The 22,098-nt window shown below is 44.5% G+C and overlaps 1 protein-coding gene and 1 long non-coding RNA gene across 4 annotated transcripts; one reads left to right on the top strand and one right to left on the bottom strand.

The window, feature by feature from the left end:
• Positions 1–5,064: 5,064 nt before the first annotated feature.
• LOC134457131 (uncharacterized) lies at positions 5,065–7,340 on the bottom strand. Of its 2 annotated transcripts, none has more exons than XR_010036405.1 (3): positions 7,197–7,340; positions 5,738–5,862; positions 5,065–5,129 (listed from the first exon to the last, which is right to left on the bottom strand). It is a non-coding gene; the product is annotated as an uncharacterized LOC134457131 (long non-coding RNA). The 2 variants fall into 2 exon arrangements; XR_010036406.1 differs by having other exon boundaries at positions 5,069–5,150.
• A 22-nt stretch (positions 7,341–7,362) lies between these two features.
• LOC134457130 (uncharacterized) lies at positions 7,363–21,218 on the top strand. Of its 2 annotated transcripts, XM_063208945.1 has the most exons (17): positions 7,363–7,657; positions 8,588–8,664; positions 9,302–9,403; positions 9,746–9,805; positions 10,019–10,088; positions 11,048–11,213; positions 13,826–13,895; positions 14,029–14,184; positions 14,633–14,689; positions 14,923–15,048; positions 15,331–15,455; positions 16,387–16,438; positions 16,563–16,633; positions 16,781–16,948; positions 17,643–17,751; positions 17,899–19,900; positions 20,608–21,218. In XM_063208945.1, the coding sequence occupies exons 1-17, from the start codon at positions 7,468–7,470 to the stop codon at positions 20,613–20,615; spliced, it is 3,609 nt and encodes a 1,202-aa protein (XP_063065015.1). In that variant the 5' UTR covers positions 7,363–7,467; the 3' UTR covers positions 20,616–21,218. The 2 variants fall into 2 exon arrangements, with proteins under 2 accessions (XP_063065015.1, XP_063065014.1); XM_063208944.1 differs by having other exon boundaries at positions 17,899–21,218.
• Positions 21,219–22,098: the final 880 nt, after the last annotated feature.

Genomic DNA, 22,098 nt, shown 5'->3' with positions numbered 1-22,098 from the left:
TCAGGGTGTCTGTTGCGCTGCCCCCATGCACGGGGAGGCGTAAATGCAATATTGTTATGTGCTCTATGTGCTGTACTAGCTTATGTGACAAGGACAACTTTCATTTATCTGGTGCATACAACTGAACTTATGACCTGGGGACAAGTTTATTTCCTTGACTGTATTACAAATGTTTTCACCAGATATTACCTACTGAGCACTCATCATAGTGCTGCAAAAATAGCTTCATTTGTGTCAGTCATTGCGACTTTGGAATAAAATGGCATGTTGAGTTCAATGTAATTTTGAGATTGTGTTTCAGTTGGCCAATCTCCTTTACTAACATGTCACATGTCATGGGCAGTCATGGGTGAGCGGTTAGGGCGTCAGACTTGCATCCCAGAGGTTGCCGGTTCGACTCCCGACCCGCCAGGTTGGTGGGGGGAGTAATCAACCAGTGCTCTCCCCCATCCTCCTCCATGACTGAGGTACCCTGAGCATGGTACCGTCCCATCGCACTGCTCCCCATGGGGCGCCACTGAGGGCTGCCCCCTTGCACGGGTGAGGCATAAATGCAATTTCGTTGTGTGCAGTGTGCAGTGTTCACTTGTGTGCTGTGTCACAATGACAATGGGAGTTGGAGTTTCCCAATGGGCTTTCACGCTTTCACAATCTATAGAGGCAACATACAGTCCCAGGAAAAAGTTTGTACACCCTTTGAAATTTCTTACATTTCTGTCAAAATTGATCATAAAACATGGTCTGATCTTCCCGGAAATCTCAAGAAGGAACAATCAGAGTCTGCTTTAATTAATTCCACCCAAACATTTACATGTTATCATATTTGTATTGATCATAAGGCCATAACATTCACAGGAGAGCAGGGCATAAGTAAGTACACCCTTGCATTAAGTAGGTTTTAACCCTCAGTTAGTTGCAATATCATCAACCAGACTTGTCCTGTAGTTGCAGATCAGATTAACAAAACAATCTGTTTTGTATCTTGTCTCCCTCTTCTTTAGAGAACTGCCTCTCGTCAGCAAGGTTTGTGGGATGTCTGGAGTGCATAGCTTTCTTGACTTCATGCCATATAATCTCAATTGTTTTTTGTCAGGGCTTTGACTGGGCTATTTCAGAATGTGTATTTCATTATTATGAAGCCATTCTAAAGTTGATTTGCTTCTAAAGTATGGGTTGTTGTCACATTTCAGGACCCATACTCTTGTGTGCTTCAACTGTGTGACAGACTTCCTCAAGTTTTTTCTGTAAAATATCACAATAAACTTGAGTTCATTGTTCCACTGATAATAGCAAACTGTCAAGGGCCTGAGGCAGCAAGGTAGCCACATATAATGATGCTCCCGCCACCATACTCAGAAGAGGAGATGTAACCAAGAATAGCTAAAAATGGGATTCATTCTGCCAATATAAAATTAATGGGGTTTCTGTCCAAAAAAATATTGCTAAACCTTTGAGGTTTGCGAAAAAGCATTTATATGCTTCATAGAATTACTGCAAAATATTCTGTAGACCAACGTTGAAACCAAAGTTGAATTGTTCAGGGGAACACACAATGTCATGTTTGGAGGAGAACTGGAGAACCACACCTTCACCAAAACATCATTTCCACCTTCGAGTATGGTGGCGGGAGCATCATTATATGCGGCTACCTTGCTGCCTCAGGCCCTTGACAGTTTGCTATTATCAGTGGAACAATGAACTCAGAAGTTTATCGAGATATTTTACAGAAAAAAAGTGAGGTAGTCTGTCACACAGTTGAAGCACACAAGAGGATGGGTGCTGAAATGTGACAATAACCCATACTTTAGAAGCAAATCGACTTTAGAATGGCTTCATAATAATGAAATACACATTCTGGAATAGCCCAGTCAAAGCCCTGACAAAAAACAATTGAGATTATATGGCATGAAGTCAAGAAAGCTATGCACTCCAGACATCCCACAAACCTTGCTGACGAGAGGCAGTTTTCTAAAGAAGAGGGAGACCAGATACATCCAGATTGTTTTGTTAATCTGATCTGCAACTACAGGAAACATCTGGTTGAGGTTATTGCGACTAACTTAGGGTTAAAACCTATTGAATGCAAGGGTGTACTTACTTATGCCCTCACTGTCATGTGAATGTTTATATCTTATGGGCAATGCAAATATGATAACATGTAAATGTTTGGGTGGAATTAGTTAAAGCAGACGCTGATTGTTTCTTCCTGTGATTTCCGGGAAGATCAGACCACGTTTTATTACCAATTTTGACAAAAATGTAAGAAATTTCAAAGGGTTTTTCCTAGGACTGTATATATGTCTGGTGTAGGAATGATGACAGATACACATCAGCATTCTAATGAATTGATAATTGGCCCTTGCATTTTGTGTATGGTCTAAAGGCTTTTTGGCTTCAATATTGTGCCAATTGCAACTAATAAAAGAGGGGTTTTGAAATATTAATATTCAATTCGATCAATAACTAACTGAAAAACAGCACACTCGCAGAGACACATTATAATGTCGGGTATATGCAGTGCTCAATGAAGTTTAAAAAAAAATAATCTGTTATTCAGTTATTTCAGTATTACATTATTCACCCTGAGAGATGCTTACTTCTCCGTTTCCTCGGTGTCCTAAGGGTCTGTGTCCAATACCCGTATTCCCTTATTATACAATAACGCACTCTTTATAGAAATATACATTGGCATTACATGGACACATGTCCTCAATCTGAAGAACATTGTGAAAATAGGTCAAGCGGTTATCAGGGTTTTTATTATGAGAACTTATGAAGGCAACTGTGAGTTCATGGGTTCCATCATTCCATGGGTTTGCGCATAGCCATTTCTCCAAGTTTTGCGCACGGTGCATCACTGACTCCCTCGAAACATTCCTGGTCTCCAAAGCCCACCTACCTCTTTTTGCGCTTGCGTACTGTCTGGCAGAGGAGCACGCGTGTGTCAGAGCCGTAGAGAAAGAGTTGGATCATCCTTTGATCTTTGCCGACGAGTGGTCACGTGGTTTGCGTAGTCTACGCCCACCGCAGAAGGGTCCTATACACCGGGAGCTGTCAATATATTTCATTGAGCGAGAGCGTCCTTTTACGGTAATTATATCAGATTATACCCCCCCCCAAAAAAACGAGTTCGGTTTGTTTTTTGTAGGCCATTTTATGGCCTTCATTGTCATGTAAAAATATTGTAGTGTCAATACCGTAATACTGTAATATCATTGCAGTTACACTTTTGGAGGGAAACGTCATCTTAGCTAGGAAGCTCCATTACTTACCATTGAGATGCTAATTGTCCGTAGCCCTTGATAATGTCTATTTGTTTTGGATTCAGCAGATTTACAGTAGGATATTTTAATGGATAAAATACTTCCAATACATAAAAAAATAAACACACACACGCATATATATATATAAACACAGCATGTCCCAGTTGTAGGCCTACAGTAATATACATTACTGTTAATTTCGGCCTTTATGATGCTAGTCATCATCAGACCTGCCAAACCACTCAATGCAGGATGCAAATGAACATGAACATGATGCAATGAACATGAAGTAAATAACCACAGCTGTACAAACCTGTGCTTGAATGGTTCAATCTTTTATTTGAAAGAAAAATTACTCCAAATAATAATAGTTATATTGGTATAGAAACATAAACAACCCAAACAAAATACTATGAATAAAACGGCATGTCTGTGTACATGACAAGACGTGTGTGTGTGTGTGTGTGTGTGTGTGTGTGTGTGTGTGTGTGTGTGTGTGTGTGTGTGTGTGTGTGTGTGTGTGTTCGTGAAATCAATAATGCATGAAGAATTGGAATTCACTGGAACTGGAAACATGCTGGAACTTCCAATGCATTGAAAGCATCAACCTATGACCAGAGTGGAGCAGACAGGAGAAAAAAAAGAGAGAGAGATTTATTTAAATACATGGCATGGGTGTTGGTGCTGAAAGGGATTGATTTGAATATTTCAGAAAAGACTGATTTGCTGGGATATTCACACATAACCATCTCTGGGGTTAACAAAGAATGGTAAGGGGGGAAAAAGGGTGAGCAGAGATTCTGTGGGCAAAACCACCAACACCACCTCCTGCACCTCCTGTACCAGTCTGCTGTAGTGGTCTCCACCAATACCACCAGTCTGCACCTCCTGCACCTGCCTGCTGTAGCGGTCTCCACCAACACCACCTCCTTCACCTCCTGCACCAGCCTGCTGTAGCGGCCTCCACCAACACCACCTCCTTCACCTCCTGCACCAGCCTGCTGTAGCGGCCTCCACCAACACCACCTCCTTCACCTCCTGCACCAGCCTGCTGTTAGCGGCCTCCACCAACACCACCTCCTTCACCTCCTGCACCAGCCTGCTGTAGCGGTCTCCACCAACACCAACACCACCAGGCTGCACCAGCCTGCTGTAGCGGTCTCCACCACACCACCGGTCTGCACATTTCATTGAGCGAGAGCGTTCCTTTTACGGTAATTATATCAGATTATACCCCCAAAAAAACGAGTTCGGTTTGTTTTTTGTAGGCCATTTTATGGCCTTCATTGTCATGTAAAAATATTGAAGTGTCAATACCGTAATACTGTAATATCATTGCAGTTACTCTTTTGGAGGGAAACGTCAACATCACCCGCACCAGCCTGCTGTAGTGGTCTCCACCAACACCAACACCACCAGTCTGCACCAGTCTGCTGTAGCGGCCACACCACCTCCTTCACCTCCTGCACCAGCCTGCTGTAGCGGTCTCCACCAACACCACCAGGCTGCACCAGCCTGCTGTAGCGGTCTCCACCAACACCACCTCCTTCACCTCCTGCACCAGCCTGCTGTAGCCGGTCTCCACCAACACCACCGGTCTGCACCTCCTGCACCAGCCTGCTGTAGCGGCCAACACCACCTCCTGCACCTCCTGTACCAGCCTGCTGTAGCGGTCTCCACCAAACCACCCTCCTGCACCTCCTGCACCTCCTGCACCTGCCTTGCTGTAGCGGTCTCCACCAATACCACCAGTCTGCACCTCCTGCACCAGTCTGCTGTAGCGGTCTCCACCAACACACCTCCTGCACCAGTCTGCTGTAGCGGTCTCCACCAACACCACCTCCTGCACCAGCCTGCTGTAGCGGTCTCCACCAACATATAACCAAACTTAATCAAAATGTGTCTTTTATGGTAGATCATATTGTTAACCAAGTTAACGACGACATTACTTATAATTGTTAACTAAAGTTAATGATGACATTACTTTCTGCCTCTCCTCTATACCTCTCCTTTTAAATCCATCTCTAACAATGAAGTTTTTTTTCCCATTTTGTTAAGCACTTTGAGTTACATGCCTTGTATGAAACAGTGTTATACAAATACAATTATTATTATTATTATTATTATTATTAAGTTCTATGAAGTTGTAAAACTTGAATAAATGTTTGACAGACAGTTGAACTTACAATTCAAAATATTGTTAATATCAGTGAAATTGTGAAATTATGGTAGTGCAAAAATTATGGTACTGCACCCACCACATCCCTATATTTAGAGTTTAGTACAATTTGTCGAATCCAACATTGTATTGCTGGATTGTGGATTTTCAATTAACTACATATATTCTCTTGTCTCCAAAACACTTTACAGTTGATGTGTTTGCAATAATTAGAATGTTGTGGAGAAATTATGTCTGGCATGAGGGCACTGTGCCTGCGTTTTCCCCTTTGATAAAAAACCCTAGTAAACCTTACCTTTTGGTCATATGAGTGGTTTGTGTCTTCCAGCTTGAATCACAAGTCTACAGCTTATTGGGAAATACGCCAGGATTGCTCCAGCAGGTTTTCAGTTTGCTGGTGGGTGGGAGACCAACAGAAAGCTTTAAAAACAGAAAGGCAAGCATTAATCATAAACTGTTCAACGACTGAAATATTAACACTGCAATGTTGAAACGTTGACGAATAGGCTACCAGGTTATGATTTTACTGATTGTAGTTTAATACACAAGTACACAAAAAATAATTCTTGCAGTTCTTTGGTAATGTCAACACCTAATATCTGACCGAAAATAATATGAACCACACTCTAATCAGGTGCTGTTTTCATACATACCCGGGTATTTAAATATATTAAGACCTTCCCCTTCGTTTGTGCCTTTCGTTCACTAACGAAGGTTTTCCTTCTATAAATGAAGTTCCAAAAAAAACTCTTTAAATCTCCGTTAGCGTTTGTATATAAAACGCAGACTTCCACTTACGGCGCACAGGCTTAACGTATTTATGACAGCTCTCTCAACTGCATATTTATGCGTATTTGCCTGCTGTGATTGTGAACAAAAATATTTTGCTAAGCGTAGAGAAGAAAATGTTCGTTACAAAATACCCAGGTATGTATAAACAGCACTTTACCCTGATCATCACGAGCTCACAGCTTCAGCACACCATCTGCTTTAAAATAGCTATAGAATCTAGATTCGAACAGAAAAATGACAAAATGAACATCAGCATTTCAATGCCTCGCAGTTCATTGTGAAATCTAGCTATCGTAAAGATACACGAGTAATGTAAGCTTAATGTCAGCATAACAAATGAGCAGGTAACATCACCATTGTATACTACCCAAAAACAACAAACATCCTCGGAGACTGTTACTTGTGATAGCCTGTGTCGACACACGACACAATAGACACTCAATGGCACAAAAATCCCAAATTCTACTTTAAGTAATACCTGAAGCCATGAACATCAGCATTTGAATGCCTCGTTAGTCATTACTGGATCTAATTAGTTAGCACAAAAGATCTCCGTGCATCAAACTAGTATAACTTTGTTGACATTAGCCTTCAGCTAGCTTAGAAACATTAGCTATAAATGACCGTAAGCAAATAGCTCTGAAATCAAACATAACGACTGTATGGATATTGACAGAAGACAACAGGACGGTATCTTATAAAATATGCGACATATGTGACATGTCATCGTTTAAAATATAGATTGAAAGGTAGCATTGATGTTTTGCGAACACGTCAAAATCCAAAGTTGAACCAAGCGCCGTGCTGAAAACGCTACCACACAATTAACGGGTTTTCACATTACCATTGTGATTTTATATTACCAAACTGGGAAAAATTACATCCTCAGAGACTGTACTTGTGATAGCTTACGCTGACACAGACAGACAACTTTGATTAATCTCCCTATTATATCAACTTACCTGGGAAGTGGTCGACACGCCAACGACACTCAATGGCGTCCCCGTTGCTGCACAGGACCCTTTGAGCAAAATGAAGTGACGGCGAAACCCCGGATGTAGAGCAGCCATGCTCGTCCGCGGCCGTCAACGGCTTCAGGACAACTCTTTCTCTATAGCTCTGGCGTGTGTGAAACATCCGTGCTGCTCTGGCGGAGCAGACTACACAGTGCACACACACATACACAGACGGACCTGAGCCCCGGACCGCCGCGCACGACTCGAAGGTGCAAACATGTCTTGGCTCTTTGGTTGGGGAAGAGGTAAAACACCTCAGCCCGAGGAGGAGACATTTTCAGCACCCGAAGGAGGGTCTGGGGCCAGCGGTGGAGGAGGAGGCGACAAGCCCAGGGACAAGTGGAGTAACTTCGACCCTACTGGACTGGAAAGAGCTGCAAAGGCTGCTAAAGAACTCGACAGATCCCGTGAGTAGACGTTTTAGGTATCGGCACGCATGCATTCCAAGATGAGGCTTCCCAAAACGACGTTTGGCCGTGTCGTGCCCAAAACGCATTACATGACGCCAATTGATTTGACTGAACATACTGTTTCTATTGTTTGCAGAGATGTATTGCTCGCTGTAAACATAAGAAGACATCAAACATATAATCTGAAAGACAAACTTGTAGCTAAACAAACTCAAACTTGTGTGTAATGAATACCGGGGGTCTTGCTCGGATTGGTTGAAGGCTCAAGATGCATGGGGGTTCAAAGTGGGCGTGTCTGCCTGGTGGAGAGAACAAACTGTTCTGCACATGTTGAATGGAATAGGTCGCTTCACTTGTTCGTTTAGACGCATTCCGCCCGCTAGTGTGTAGCCTATGTATGCCTATGCATGGGCAGGACATGCATGTGGCAGCCGCCAAGGTCATTTATAGCACGTGAGGACTGTGTGGTGGTCTGGTTTAGCTTACATTTTACATGGCAGCTTCTTGTATCATATCTCATAGATGTGCAGCAGAACACATGTTAGTAGGCTAAAGGAATAAACAAGTTTACCTTTACATATGTTGACAATGTGTAAAAGGCTAGGATGTAAACACAAGTCAAATGCAATGGCAATGTGTAAAAACATTTAAATCTCTAAGGTGTAAAATAAACTATAAAGTGTACTACTGTACGTTGTAAAATAAACTACTTTATCTCATATTACTTGGACATTTGTTATACCATATGTCATAATTTTGCAGAATAACATGCATTCATATGCATGTTTAGAAAATAAACATGCTCTGCCTTGACACTTGACATTGTGCCAAAATCCCATGATGTAAACATTATAGTGGATTGAGAATATGTAAAAACTGTAATACAATAATGTGTGTAACTCTCTTCTGGTGCAATATATTTTCCAGGTCATGCGAAAGACGCTTTGGGTTTGGCCCGCATGCAAGAGCAAACCGTGCAATTGGAGCATCAAACTAAGATAAAGGCAAGTGACATATGTCTATTTCAAATGAAGGGGATCATATACCTTCACCTCTACAGCACCCCCCCCCCCCTTTTCGTAGTTGAAAAGGGATATGGAGTTAACCGAAGTAGGCTATATCATTGACCTGTAACTGTAAAGAAAGTCCGAAGTCCATGCTGATAATACAAACAGACATTGACTTTTCTGTCTTCAGTTAATTTGTCACTTTTTTAGTCAAAGTCTTTGCCCTCTAACTTAACAGAATGATGCACCATATAGGTTTACAGTGTCCAATGTGTAATGCATTACTAGGAATAGTATTAACATTAGTGGCTCAGCCCATTATGTGTGGTCATTAGTAATCAGTTTGTTTAGAGAGACGTTGATACAAAATAGTCCATGAGAATGACTGTCGTGGATTCAAAATGATCAAACTATGAAAACTTAATGTATATGTTTTTATTTTGTTCTAAATGTTAAATAGTTTCAAATCATGTGACTGCTAATTTAGACTCAGCATTTCTTAAAAAAAGAGAAGAAGATGGGGATTCAATGCAACTACCAATAAGGGAAATGTGTGATTTTGCATTCCTGCGGTCTCCTCAAATATGTTTCGACAGATTTTTTGCTTTTGACTGAAGCTTCCTTCTTCCCCCAGGAATATGAGGCAGCAGTGGAACAGTTGAAGTCGGAGCAGATCCGCACCCAAGGAGAGGAGAGGAGGAAGACACTAGGGGAGGAGACCAAACAGAACCAAGCGGTATGGACAACAAACACTCTACTTTTCTTCATATGCGTTATCTGTCGTTGTTGCCATGTTCTGTTGAGATGAGCAATAGGTTGTTAACATAGCCCAAACTCAAAGCCATGCCTGGGGTGCATTTCTCAAAACCATAGTTGCTAACTACATTAGCTAATTTGTTGTTTACAATGCAAGTTCCCATTGACGACTACCTAAGTTGGCTAATAACTGCACTTTCGAGAAACGCTCCCCTGTAACCTAACCCCTAGGCCAGGGGCACTGTTGTGTGTTGTAATGGCTTGAGTAGCTCATATCACCACGGCAGCGGCTGTCATTGATGCATCCTTTGTTTTCTTCCAGAGGGCACAGTATCAAGATAAGCTCGCCAGACAGAGATATGACGACCAGCTACGGCAACAGGTAACCCTTTTTTGCTACCTCACCCAGAAGTGGACATGAATTAATTGATATGAATGTCTATGAAAGCCTATACGTTTTGTCTTGTGGTTTTTTTTTTTACACAAGAGGGAATGTAGCTACCATAACAGACAATAGGTTGTCATGTCTGCTGCACTCATGGCAAATGTTTGATTTGATCCATGGGTTTAATTTTGTTTCTTTTTTTTACTCCAGCAAGCTATCAATGATGAGAGTCTTCGCAAACAGGAGGAGTCGGTCCAAAAGCAGGAGGCTATGCGCAGAGGTATGGACAGCTCAACATCATAACACCTCAGTCGCTCGCCTATTGACCTCTGGATTTTCATGTATTTTGAATACATAAGCTTTTAAATGGAACACAGTGGTCAAACAGTTTGTACATGTTTTCCCTATAGATGTAGAATTAGGCGAGAGAGAGTGTGTGTTCTTCATTTGAATTGACTGTTTTGAGTTAACTTGTTTGCTTCAGCAAAAATGACTTCCTTTTTCTTTGTTTATACGACTGCCCACAACTAATTGTCATGAAATTGACAAGTACTCACTTGCTACTCTCTCTTATTTTCTATACCCTAAGTAACCATTGTAACATTTTATTTATATGATGCCTTGAACAAAACCAAATGTCAGATGAAACATTCAGAAACACAGAAAGGGACAGATTCAATTCATGGAGGGTCCCTACAACTCTTCTGCAATAGAACAGTGCAGCTAACTAACTACTATGCCTAATTGTGTAATGCCTGAAATGAGACCAAATGTCAGACATGCAAAAACTGATGGATTCGATCAATGAAGTTGCTCACTACTGTAATCCTGCAACTGACCGGTGCTGCTAACTAACACGGCTGTTCCTCTAATCCAGGGATGTCAAACTTAGGCACGGGGGCCAAATCTAGCCCGCGGAGCCGTTTTATTCGGCCCGTGAGATCATTTCAAATGTGTGTTACAGTTGGCCCACATACACCATTTATGTATAGTGTAACAAGACTTGAACATGAAATTTGCTGTGTCACAGGATGTGAAGATGCATTTTAACTACTCTGTATGATTGGAAAGAGTGTGTGTGGAATTTAACTATGAGAATAAAGTGCATGTACGCACAATTTTAGTCATTTTTAAAAAAATAAATGGTGAGTTCGTCCCGCCACTTCGTTCCAGATGTTGATTTTGGTCCTCAGTCAATTTGAGTTTGACACCCCTGCGCTCATCCCTTCTCCCCCTCAGCCACCATCGAACATGAGATGGACCTGCGGCATAAGAACGAGATGATGCGCGTGGAGGCCGAGGCCCAGGCACGGGCCAAGGTGGAGCGGGAGAACGCTGACATCATCCGCGAGCAGATCCGACTCAAGGCAGCCGAGCACAGGCAGACCGTGCTGGAGTCCATCAGGTGAGTCAGGCAGACAGACATGTTCGTTTGGAGGTTGGGGTGCACACACGCATCCACAGAAACAATAATCCAGGTGCAGGACACACGCATCCACAGAAACAATAATCCAGGTGCACACACGCATCCACAGAAACAATAATCCAGTAGCAGGACAAAAGTGGTAGACCGTGTGATAGAGTGGCTTGGGCTTGAGCTCCAAATATATACACTTTATTTCATTAAACAAACAGGCGAGGAAGATCCCACTGGTGTATCGAAACGTTGCTGTTTGTTAAAATGAAATAAAGTGTATATTTTTGCTCAAGCCGAGTGTGTGGACTACTCAGGCAGACATGTTTCCAAAGATTTTCAATAGGATGTTCTTGGAAGTAGGGTGCGCACATCCACAAGTAGTAATCCAGGTGCCAGACAAAAAGTGGTAAGTAGTGTGATGAAGCGGTCTGCACACTGGGTATTAACTCCAAAAATACTTTATTTCGTTTTAACATACGGCAATGTTTCAATCCAACAGAGGGATCTTCCTGCGGACCGCTTCATCACAATAGGGTGTTCTTTCCATTATCTAACTTCCCGTCCTCCCGTGTGCTTGTGGCCTCGGGATGATGTCAGAAGATGTCACTGACGAGTGACGACAGAAGTGTAAATTCAATATCTCACAAAAGCATTTTGCAATCGGGATATTGAATGGTGGAAAAGTCCCCCAAAAGTGTTTTGGCAACTCGAGGTTGACAGCAGGGAAACTTAATTGTTTTCTCCAGTGTTCTTCAGTGTCGTTTTCTTTCCTCCGGTGTTGGGGCGTCTGCGAAGCGCGCCATGGTGACCGTTTGAAATATTGGGGCAGCCGTGGTGTAATAAGGGATTTGGACTGTAGATCACAGGGTTGCAAGTTCAATTCCCATGGCTGAAGTGCCCTTGAGCAAGACACCTATCCCCACACTGATCCAGGGATTGTAACCAACTACCCTGTAGTTGCTTTGGATAAAGGTAGCTAAAAAGTAGCTTTGGATAAAAGCTTCGGCTAATTGTAATGAAATGTAAGTGTATGGTAACCAAGCTATACATACATTTTGAATATTTATAAACTTTTCATTGGAAGTGCCATTGGAGCCCTGCACAGTGTATGACAAGAACCTGTTGTCTTCTCGGCTGGCGGTTTTACCCACGCTGTAATGTTGGTGACGCTGTTTAGAAGAACATACTATCATGTCGCTCGGAATTCTTTGCCATGTGCTCTGAAAAACGCTATATTCAGTGTTGCCAGATTTTCTGCGACAAATAAGCGACTGACGTCCTAAAAACAAGCCCAAAAGAAGCGACTGAGGGGCGTCGTGAAAACAAGCCCAAAAGAAGCGACAGAAAGGGTGGGTTGTCAGTCGCGTGCCTGGTCAGGGAAGACCTTGCTCTTTGCGGGGATCTGCATGGCAGCTAAAATCCCCACAAGTGACCACAGAAAGTGGGAGTTAACAATATTGTAGTAGGGTCACTTGTAAGGATGAGTGAGAAAAAACGAGTTGCCATTGAGAAACACATTCAAATCACCACCAGAGCAGGAGAAAACAGCAAGCCCAACCCTGAAAAGAACAAGCCCAAAAAAAACGCAACCCGCGACTTTACAAAATTAAAAGCGACTGCTCAAAAAAAGAAGCCCAAAGTCGCGTATAATAAGCGGACTTGGCAACACTGGCTATATTGTGTTGCAAAGTGTTAGCCACTGCTGACAAGGCGGGCTTTCGCAGTCGGTGGCGGCCTCTGATTGTTTGGAAGCTGCCATCACTCAAACGTCCTCCTCACGTGTGATTGGTGTGATACAATACAACTTCATTTTCAAAGCATAGGAATTGATTCTGATGTACTCACGGTAAGATATGTTATCCCAGAATTGAGTTGGTAGCAGTACAGAGACCGCAACAACATCCAGCCAGCGAGAAAACAGGTTCTAACCACACACTACACTGCTCCAATGGAACTTCCAATGTTAAACACCTAGCCGCCTAGCATTTTGGAATCCCTGGCTGCGTACGCATTCGTCTGTGTACAAACAGCTGGAACCAATGTATTGAATGCAATGCGTGACGAAAAAGTGGATTCCGGACCAATTCCGGACTCCTTAATGGGTGGGTGCTGATTTCCCATTGAACTCGATTCATTCTGAACCCGCACTATTCTCCTAAAGGAGAAGGTCACTTAGAACCTTTCATCACATTGATTCTGGAAGAAACTTCTTATGACCCATCTCCTGTTATTCATTTCTGATGTTTCAGCCATAGATCCACAAAAGTTTCAGTCCTGGGTTCAGAAAGTCAAAGTCCTGCCTTGGTGTACTTCTGACACAGGTGACTTGGCTGAGCTGATCTAATTGTCTTTAGTGCTCAATGGATCAAAATTGGCAGGATGTTTTACTACACGTACCCAAGATTGGCACCTCTGTAGTTCTGGCACTGTGAGAAATGACTGTACACTGTATCACTTTTTAAATTGTGTTTTGCCCTCTGTTGCACCCTGCTGTCATCTTGATGGTGAAACATATTTTGTACCCTGTGTGCCCTGTGTTGCTGGATTGAAAAGTTTTTCTATTCTTTTTTTAAAAAGTATTTCACATTTTTTTCAATCAGAACTGCAGGTGTTGTATTTGGAGAGGGATTTCAAGCCTTCGTTACAGACTGGGATAAAGTCACCGTTACGGTAAGACCCACTTTTATTTACTCTTCAGTCATAATCCTGCATTGGACTTCTTGCATGCTAAACATCCTCCACTTCACAAACCAGATCCATCTCTAAAAATGACATGTGTGCAATTCTTCACTGCCCCCTCTAGGTGGCAGGCTTGTCTCTGTTAGCGGTGGGCATCTACACGGCGCGCAATGCCACGGGGGTGGCAGCCCGCTACATTGAGGCACGTCTAGGAAAGCCCTCGCTGGTCCGAGAGACTTCCAGGATTAGTACTGGGGAGGCGATAAAGCACCCACTCAAGGTAACTCCCTCACCCCAGCCCACCCCACCTCCTGCCTGGCCGTGGCTCCAACGGCTAAGACACTATACTGTTAGGCCAGGGACCCAGGTTCGATTCCGGTCCAAAGTTATTTCCCAATCCTTCGCCATGCCTCTCTGTCTCTGCCTCTCTCTCTCTCTCTCTCTCTCTCTCTCTCTCTCTCTCTCTCTCTCTCTCTCTCTCTCTCTCTCTCTCTCTCTCCCCCATTACTTTCCTGTCTCCTTTCTAATTGTCCCATCCGCTGAAAAACCCAAACAATTTATTTAAAGACGAAAAGGTAATCCCTCTCTTTAAGTAGCCAAGCCCTGGCCTCCCTCTCCACAGCCATTGTACTGTAAAGCACAGATTGACTTTATTTTCGATAAAAGCTGGAAAATACTGGAAAGCAGGCCGTTGACGGCTTTAACCTCTGTGCACTCTCTCTCCTCAGACGACCAAGCGTATGTTCAGCAAAGCCACAGATGCCCTGGAAGGAGTTGTGCTGAGTGTGAGTATTCACGCTAAAGGCGAGAAATTGCCAGCGCCACCATGTTTTTTTTCCTATGAAATAATATTAAGCTGTTTTTTTATTCAGCAGAAAAGGGTATAAACGAAAGCCAAGGTGATGTTATATCCATGACCTCTCCCCTACTCTGTTCCCCTCTCCTATCCTCTGCCCTCCTCTGCTCTCTTCTCCTCTTCTCACCTCTCCTCTCTCCTCTTTCTTCTTTCCTGCTGCAGCCTGCACTGGAGGAGCGAGTTCGTGACATTGCCATCGCTACACACAACACGCGCAAGAACAAAGGCCTCTACAGAAACATCCTCATGTACGGCCCCCCGGGAACTGGCAAAACACTCTTCGCCAAGGTAGACATCGCCCCCTGCCCCCCTCACCAAAATACACATAATATACAGTATATGCCGAAAGGGAAATAAATTATAAGTAATAATCAAGAGGCAACCCATATTTAAGGCATTCAGGATTTGATTTTACACTAACTTAACATCTGGCAACCCATTAAGGAAGCAGAGCAGTTAAGGAACAGTTGTGTCAAGATGCTGTAAGGCTGTTTATAATGTGTTGAAGTGACTCATCTCGCACTGTGTGTGAAGTGACTAAGTCATTGCTGTTGCTGTTGCTACTCTCAGAAACTTGCCGCGCATTCCGGAATGGACTACGCCATCATGACTGGCGGCGATGTGGCGCCCATGGGCAGAGAGGGAGTCACAGCCATGCACAAAGTCTTTGATTGGGCCGGCACGAGCAAGCGCGGGTAAGCCCACCCAAGTGCATTAAATTGTTGAATTCTGCCCAACACACACACACACACACACACACACACACTCACACACTCACTCGCTACACTACCACCCTGAGCGCAGATGGCACAGAGGGGCCGCTTAGTACAACGGCACTGGGCTAATTCATCATCGCTGTGAATGTTTTAATGCCTCATTTAATGCAATGTGGCCTTGAGATTTATGACGGCGACACTGCAGAAACTACTGTTTCTTGCATTAATGTGAGGCCACCGCCGCTTTTTACCACTTTATCCCGCATCCTTCCTCCAAAAAAAAGCAACGTTTAGACTACACAGACAAGAGAGAGCCATCAAGGATATGCATTCTCTGGCACAATGACCATGGAGTCTTGGAGTGTGAAGGTCTCTGCACACCGGCTTTGATGTTATTGCAGAGTACTTTCGATCTCTTAATACTTTGTTTACCCACGGTGGCAGTGCATTGTAATTTCTAAGGATTTGATTTACGGTCACTTTGATCAACAATATTATGAGTGTTTCTAAAAATGGACCCCGTTAATAATATTTATTAATAGTGACAACGTCGACATCAATAATAATATTAATTACTAATAATTCACACAGTGCTGCAATACTGGTACAACTTCGATGCTGATGCGCAAGATTGTATTGAAGTTAATGAAAGGCCTCAATGTAACAACATCATGAAGAGCACACGTGGCTTTTGTGCTTCGTATTGTATGTCACTGAACTTTGGTGATGTTTACGTGTCCTATAAAGATCCATTCTATAAATAAGTAAGTTAACCATGTCATGCATAAATAAGTAAAGCTCAGTGAACTGTGGTCAAAGCTGCACACTGATTGTGACGCATTACTCTATATACTGTATATATCGTTGTATAACGTATAATATGACCACCCCATCCCCCCTTCTCTTTTAGCCTTCTGCTCTTCGTGGATGAAGCAGATGCCTTCCTGCGCAAGAGATCAACTGTGAGTCAGCTGCGAGCAAGTAGCATGTCTAATCATGTGCACGTACGCCGTGTGTTCCTTTTATTGTTTACACATGCGTGAACTTTCCTGGTTATGACCGTGTGTCTGTGTGTGTATTTCATAGGAGAAAATTAGTGAAGACCTACGAGCTACCCTTAACGCATTCCTGTATCGCACCGGGGAACAAAGCAACAAGTGGGTGCCATGACCTTTTTTGTTGTTTGTTCCTATGCCCATTTTATTATCCTTGGAGAATCCAGACTTGGACCCAGATGAGCATGTATAATCCAGCCCAGGTTCCTTGTACTTAACGCTGCACACCCTTCTCATTTTGTGCTGTAGATTTATGCTGGTGCTGGCCAGTAACCAGCCGGAGCAGTTTGACTGGGCCATAAACGATCGCATTGATGAGATTGTCAACTTCGCCCTTCCTGGGGTGGAGGAGAGGGAGAGGCTGGTGCGCCTCTACTTTGACAAATACGTCCTGGGCCCTGCCTCCACCGGCCGACAGTAAGTCCTTTTTAATGGGCCAGTTGTAAGGCACATTGATTTTTAAGCACATTGATTGTTTTGATGTGATTGTAAAGCACATTGAACGGAAAGTGTGTATGAAATGCGCTATACAAATTAAGTTACGTGACATTACATTACGAAACACATTTTAGCACAACAAAGAGTATGTGTAATTGCATTCAAGTGTCATCGGAATATGATTCCTTCTATTTGTGAATCCTGGGTTCCTGAGGTTGCAAATTAGCTATCTAGCTATAAACCTTTTATGTATTCACATCGGCAAGCTCTGTCATGGCCTTGCCTTGATCACAGTATCTTAAAAAATATAGTGGGAGAGTTTGTATACAGCGGTTGCAAACTCAGTGTTAGTTGATTGGGGAAATACGGTTCGAATTTTGTTTTTCTTTACTGGAATTTACTCAAATGGAACCCTCTGGAAACTGGTTCTAAGCCAACACATGAACGTGAACACATGCCTTAAATAAAAAATTTCCGGCTAATGCCTAAAATTAATTGAACAGCTATATTGTTAACAGATTAATCACAATCATAAATCGAGTTTGTTGAGAGAGTGCACAGCATGAATTAGTGTTATTTTATCATTCAGTCGACATTTAAGGTCATGCAAATAGACAGTCAACCCAAAAAGTCACTCAAGTAATAACTTGATCTTCCTTTTTCTTTTATAAAGGAGGATGAAGCTGGCTCAGTTTGACTACGGGCAGAAGTGTACGGATATCGCCGCCTTGACGGATGGCATGTCAGGCCGTGAAATATCGAAACTCGGTGTCGCCTGGCAGGTAAGACCGCGCCTGCGTGCGTGTGTTTGTCTTTCTCTCGACTGTCAGATTTAGGGGTTTCAAAATGCTTTTACCGGGAAGACTTATCTGACACATGCACTTGAGAAAGTAATGAGAAATTCTCTTCCCCCCGCTTGCCCCCGCCAGGCGGCTGCGTACTCGTCGGCGGACGGCATCCTGACAGAGGCCATGATTGATGCACGGGTGGCGGACGCAGTCCAGCAACACATGCAGAAGATGGACTGGCTGCATACTGAAGGAGGCGCTGAGAGCCTGGGCAAGATTGGCATCATTTTGCCCAAGGAAGTGGACGGTGCCGGTCAGATAGGCTTCACCACCGAGGCCCAGGACTCGGCTCCTGTCATTCAGGAGATCCTCCCCGTCATGGAGGCGGTCATGGCCCAGCAACAGGCCATTTCTGACGTGAAGGAGGCCGAAGCCGTGGCCGTCGCACCTGAAGTCCTAGCCGCAGCGACGGCAGCGGCAGAAGCGGCAGTTGCCGCCGCTGCCGCCCCAGCAGCCGCTGAACCTCTGGTGCAGGAGGCCGAGGCTCCGGCCGTCAAGGAGGCCGAGGCTGCTGCAGCCATTCCCATCGTCCAAGAGGTAGACATCACTGCAGAGGTCAAGGAAGTGGAGAGTGCTGCTGCTCCGGCTAAAGAAGAACCAGCCGTCACCGAAGCTGTTGCAGATGCCGCAGCCAAGCCTGCAGAAGAAGCTGTCGCTGAGGTTGCCGCCAAAGAAGCAGAACCAGCAGCAGCAGCTGCTGAAGCTGAGGCTGTGACAGCAGCGGCGGCCGCAGAGCCAGCCGCTGCAGAAGCTGTTGTGGAGGCCACAGCTGCCGAAGCTGCAAAGGAGGTAGAAGCACCAGCAGAGCCAGTTGCTGAGGTAGCCAAAGAGGCTGAACCAGCTGCGGCTGAGGTTGCAACAGAGGCTGCTGCTCCAGCAGCTGAGGCCGCGGCTCCGGTCACTGAGGTCCCAAAAGAAGCAGAGCCAGCAGTGGCCGAGGCTGCACCCGAAGCCCCAGTGGCTGAGGTGGCAAAGGAAGCAGAGCCTGCCGTAGCTGAGGTTGCAACTGAGGCTGCAGCTCCAGTGGCTGAGGTTGCAACTGAGGCTGCAGCTCCGGTGGCTGAGGTTGCAACTGAGGCTGCAGCTCCAGTGGCTGAGGCTCCAGCTGTTGAAGCAGTTAAGGAAGCAGAGCCTGCACTAGCCGAGGCTGCACCAGAGGCTGGGGTTGCCAAAGAAGCAGAGGCTCCAGTGGCAGAGGCGGCAAAGGAAGCAGAGCCTGCCGTAGCTGAGGTTGCGGCTGAGGCTGCAGCTCCAGTGGCTGAGGTTGCCACCGAGGCTGCAGCTCCAGTGGCTGAGGTTGCGAAAGAAGCAGAGGTACCAGTGACCGAGGTCGCTAAAGAGGCTGAGGCTCCAGCCGTTGAGGCTGTGAAGGACGCTGAGGTTGCAAAGGAAGCAGAGCCTGCGGTGGCTGAGGCAGCAGCTGAGGCCGCAGCTCCAGTGGCGGAGGCTGCAACAGAAGCACCAGTGGCAGAGGTTGCAAAGGAAGGCGACGCACCAGTTGCTGAAGCTGCCAAAGAGGCTGAACCAGCAGTGGCTGAAGTTGCGACAGAGGCTGCCGCACCAGCAGCTGAGGCCGCGACTCCAGTCGCTGAGGTCCCAAAAGAAGCAGAGCCAGCAGTGGCCGAGGCCGTAAAAGAAGCAGAGGCTCCAGTAGTTGAAGCCGTTAAAGAAGCAGAACCTGCAGTGGCCGATGCTGCACCAGAAGCCGCAGCTCCAGTGGCTGAGGCTGCAGCTCCAGTGGCTGAGGCTGCACCTGAGACCATGGCTCCAGTAGCTGAGGCTGCTAAAGAGGCCGAAGCTCCAGTGGCTGAAGCAGTAAAGGAAAGTGAGCCGACAGCGGCTGAGATCGCAAAAGAAGCGGAGGCAGCCATAGCTGCAATGTCACAGGAAGCTGCTGCCCCAGCTGCTGAAGCAGCCAAGGAGGCAGAGCCAGCAGTTGCTGAGGCCGCACCAGAGGCTTCAGCAGCAACTGCAGCGGAGCCTGCAAAGGAAGCTGCAGCTCCAGCGGCTGAGGCCCCCGCAAGTACAAAAGACACTGCCCCTGAGACGGAGCCGGAGGACAAACCCAAGCCCAAACCTAAAGGCAAGGGATGCACAATATCATAAAGACTCTAGATACTTTGATATGTTGTATGTGATAAGTAGAAAGCCGTTAATTTCACTGAATTGTTATTTCCATCACAGAAGACAGGATTATGAAGAGGTTCAGAATTGAATGTCGTATCCAATAGCATTACTTGATGCTGGGTGCCTTGGAGGGTTGATGGAAGAGTGTGTAAGTTGAGGTTTGGGGTCCATGTGACTGGGGCGGTGAGTAGGGATCATGCCAAGTCAGCAAATTATAAGGAAGAGCCTTTTTGGCTCCAACACTTCAACATAAACCATTCAAAGTTGCACTGTAATTTTATGTATAGGTAATACGGCACTGAATTAAACGGACCCTCCAAAACAAAACAAAAAAACCCCACTCAGTTCCTCTTGAAGCCTTTTGAAAGTTGACTTGGAAGATGCCCACAGAATGTCTCATGGATCCAAGCCCATAGAACACACACAATAGAAAATGTATGCAAAACTATACAGCACTGTCAGAGTTTATTCCAAGTTGCTTTTCTCTGTGGAATGCTAATGAACCACTTCATCCGATGGGCCGGTAGACACGCAACCGAGAGTGCCTTTAGAGGTTGAGCGAGCGTGACCTGCCTACATAATAACGAGATGGGATCCACCTTGGTCAGTTGACTAGTGCTCCAACCTCCTAATGAACTCTCTCTCACTTCTCTCTCCTCACAGATGTGTAAGCAGGAAATTCAACCTGACATGGTCTGATATATACTGCCAGTAAGTGGGGAAAGAACTCAGAAAGTATGTTTTCTTATGCTGCTGATATCGAAGACCTGTTTCAACCCATACGGGTGTTCCACAAACTCAGTTTTTTTGTAATTGTGTGCCTTTTCAATTGTTTAACTGAATTCAAAATCGACAGTCTTCTCAGCGTGTTCCTTGAGGTACTGTCTGTGTGGTTATCCAAACTGGGTAACTATCCGACTTAAGACTCAGTAAACAGGTTTTGCATGTAATTTTTCAATTCCTGTGAAATACACTGTACATCAAAGTGAGAGCCATGCTGATAGTTGTTTTTTTTTCATTCATTGTCACCATGTCATGTCAAGACTGATTTCACTATTGAATCCTTTTTGCACCAGAGAGATTCTTGTGTGGATCCTATGTATGGTTGAATGGGGATTTTCATTGCCAGATGTTGTAATTCACTTTTGTTTGTTTTCAGAAAACAACTTGTGCCTCATGTTATTTGATTATTTTCTTCGGTATGATTTGTCTAAATGGGTCTACTATAATGTAATTGTTGTCTTTTTGGAAAATAAATAAATGTGTGTTTCTGATACAAATGTGTTTTGTATCTCCCATTTCTCGTTTAAAAAAAAAAAGAAAATAACACACGCTACATTTGTGCGCCACGATGCATCAGAAATAACCTGTCCCAACAACAGGTGTCACTGTTGTGCTTCAATGGCACTTTTAATAAAACAGACATCTCATCTCCACAACAGCAATGCCTGGACATTGAGAGGAAGGGGAAATTGGGTCAGGATTCTCTCTGCTGGCAGGCTGGTTGCTCTTGTTGAAAGTGGATTTATTTAAATAGCAAACCAGGAAGGGCTATTGGACACAGTGTAGGGAAGACAAGGCAAGTGCTGAACTCAACTTTCTCAACTCATGACAGGGAAAACTTTCAGTGTAGCGCAGAGAACCCTGACCACCCAAAAATGTTTGTCTCTCCCCTCCCTTTCGAATATTTACAGATAAAATTAATACATTCATTTTATTTTTCACTAAGTAACAAAGCTAATTAATCAGTCAGTTAACGGAGATCACTCTTCTTCAAACTCTTCTTGCAGTCCGTCCCATTCGCACTACGCAACAGGTTCCCGTTTTCTCCACCATTCCTCTCATGCCCATAACCGTTCATTCTTGCTAGTGACTTTCCCACCCCGCCATGATATCCCCTAACCCTGTATAATCTTTGAAATCCCATAAAACCATATTTATAATTATGTACAATGAGCAGTTTGTATTTATCTATGCCGTCATCACAAAACCATGGAACCCGAACCCGACCCCCAAAATTATTACGCCCTCCCCCAAAAAGTTCACCCTCCCCTTATTGGAAAAACTGAAAAAATGAGGAAGGAAGGAAAATAATCAAACGTTGCCAAAGTTGGAAGAGAAGAACCTGAAACCCAAGTCTCGCTGCCCCATTAT

Source organism: Engraulis encrasicolus, chromosome 10, assembly GCF_034702125.1.
Source record: "Engraulis encrasicolus isolate BLACKSEA-1 chromosome 10, IST_EnEncr_1.0, whole genome shotgun sequence".
NCBI classification, from domain to species: Eukaryota; Metazoa; Chordata; class Actinopteri; order Clupeiformes; family Engraulidae; genus Engraulis; species Engraulis encrasicolus.
Note: the sequence above shows the minus strand (reverse complement) of the source record. Positions and strands in the feature narration are given on the sequence as shown.

Bases quoted from the DNA above. Each gene is read 5' to 3' on its own strand.
- LOC134457130 (XM_063208944.1), top strand. From the start codon at position 7,468: ATGTCTTGGCTCTTTGGTTGGGGAAGAGGTAAAACACCTCAGCCCGAG. The intron at 15,049-15,330 runs GTAGACATCGCC...TGCTACTCTCAG, and splicing joins GCAAAACACTCTTCGCCAAG to AAACTTGCCGCGCATTCCGG. The intron at 16,439-16,562 runs GTGAGTCAGCTG...TGTATTTCATAG, and splicing joins TCCTGCGCAAGAGATCAACT to GAGAAAATTAGTGAAGACCT.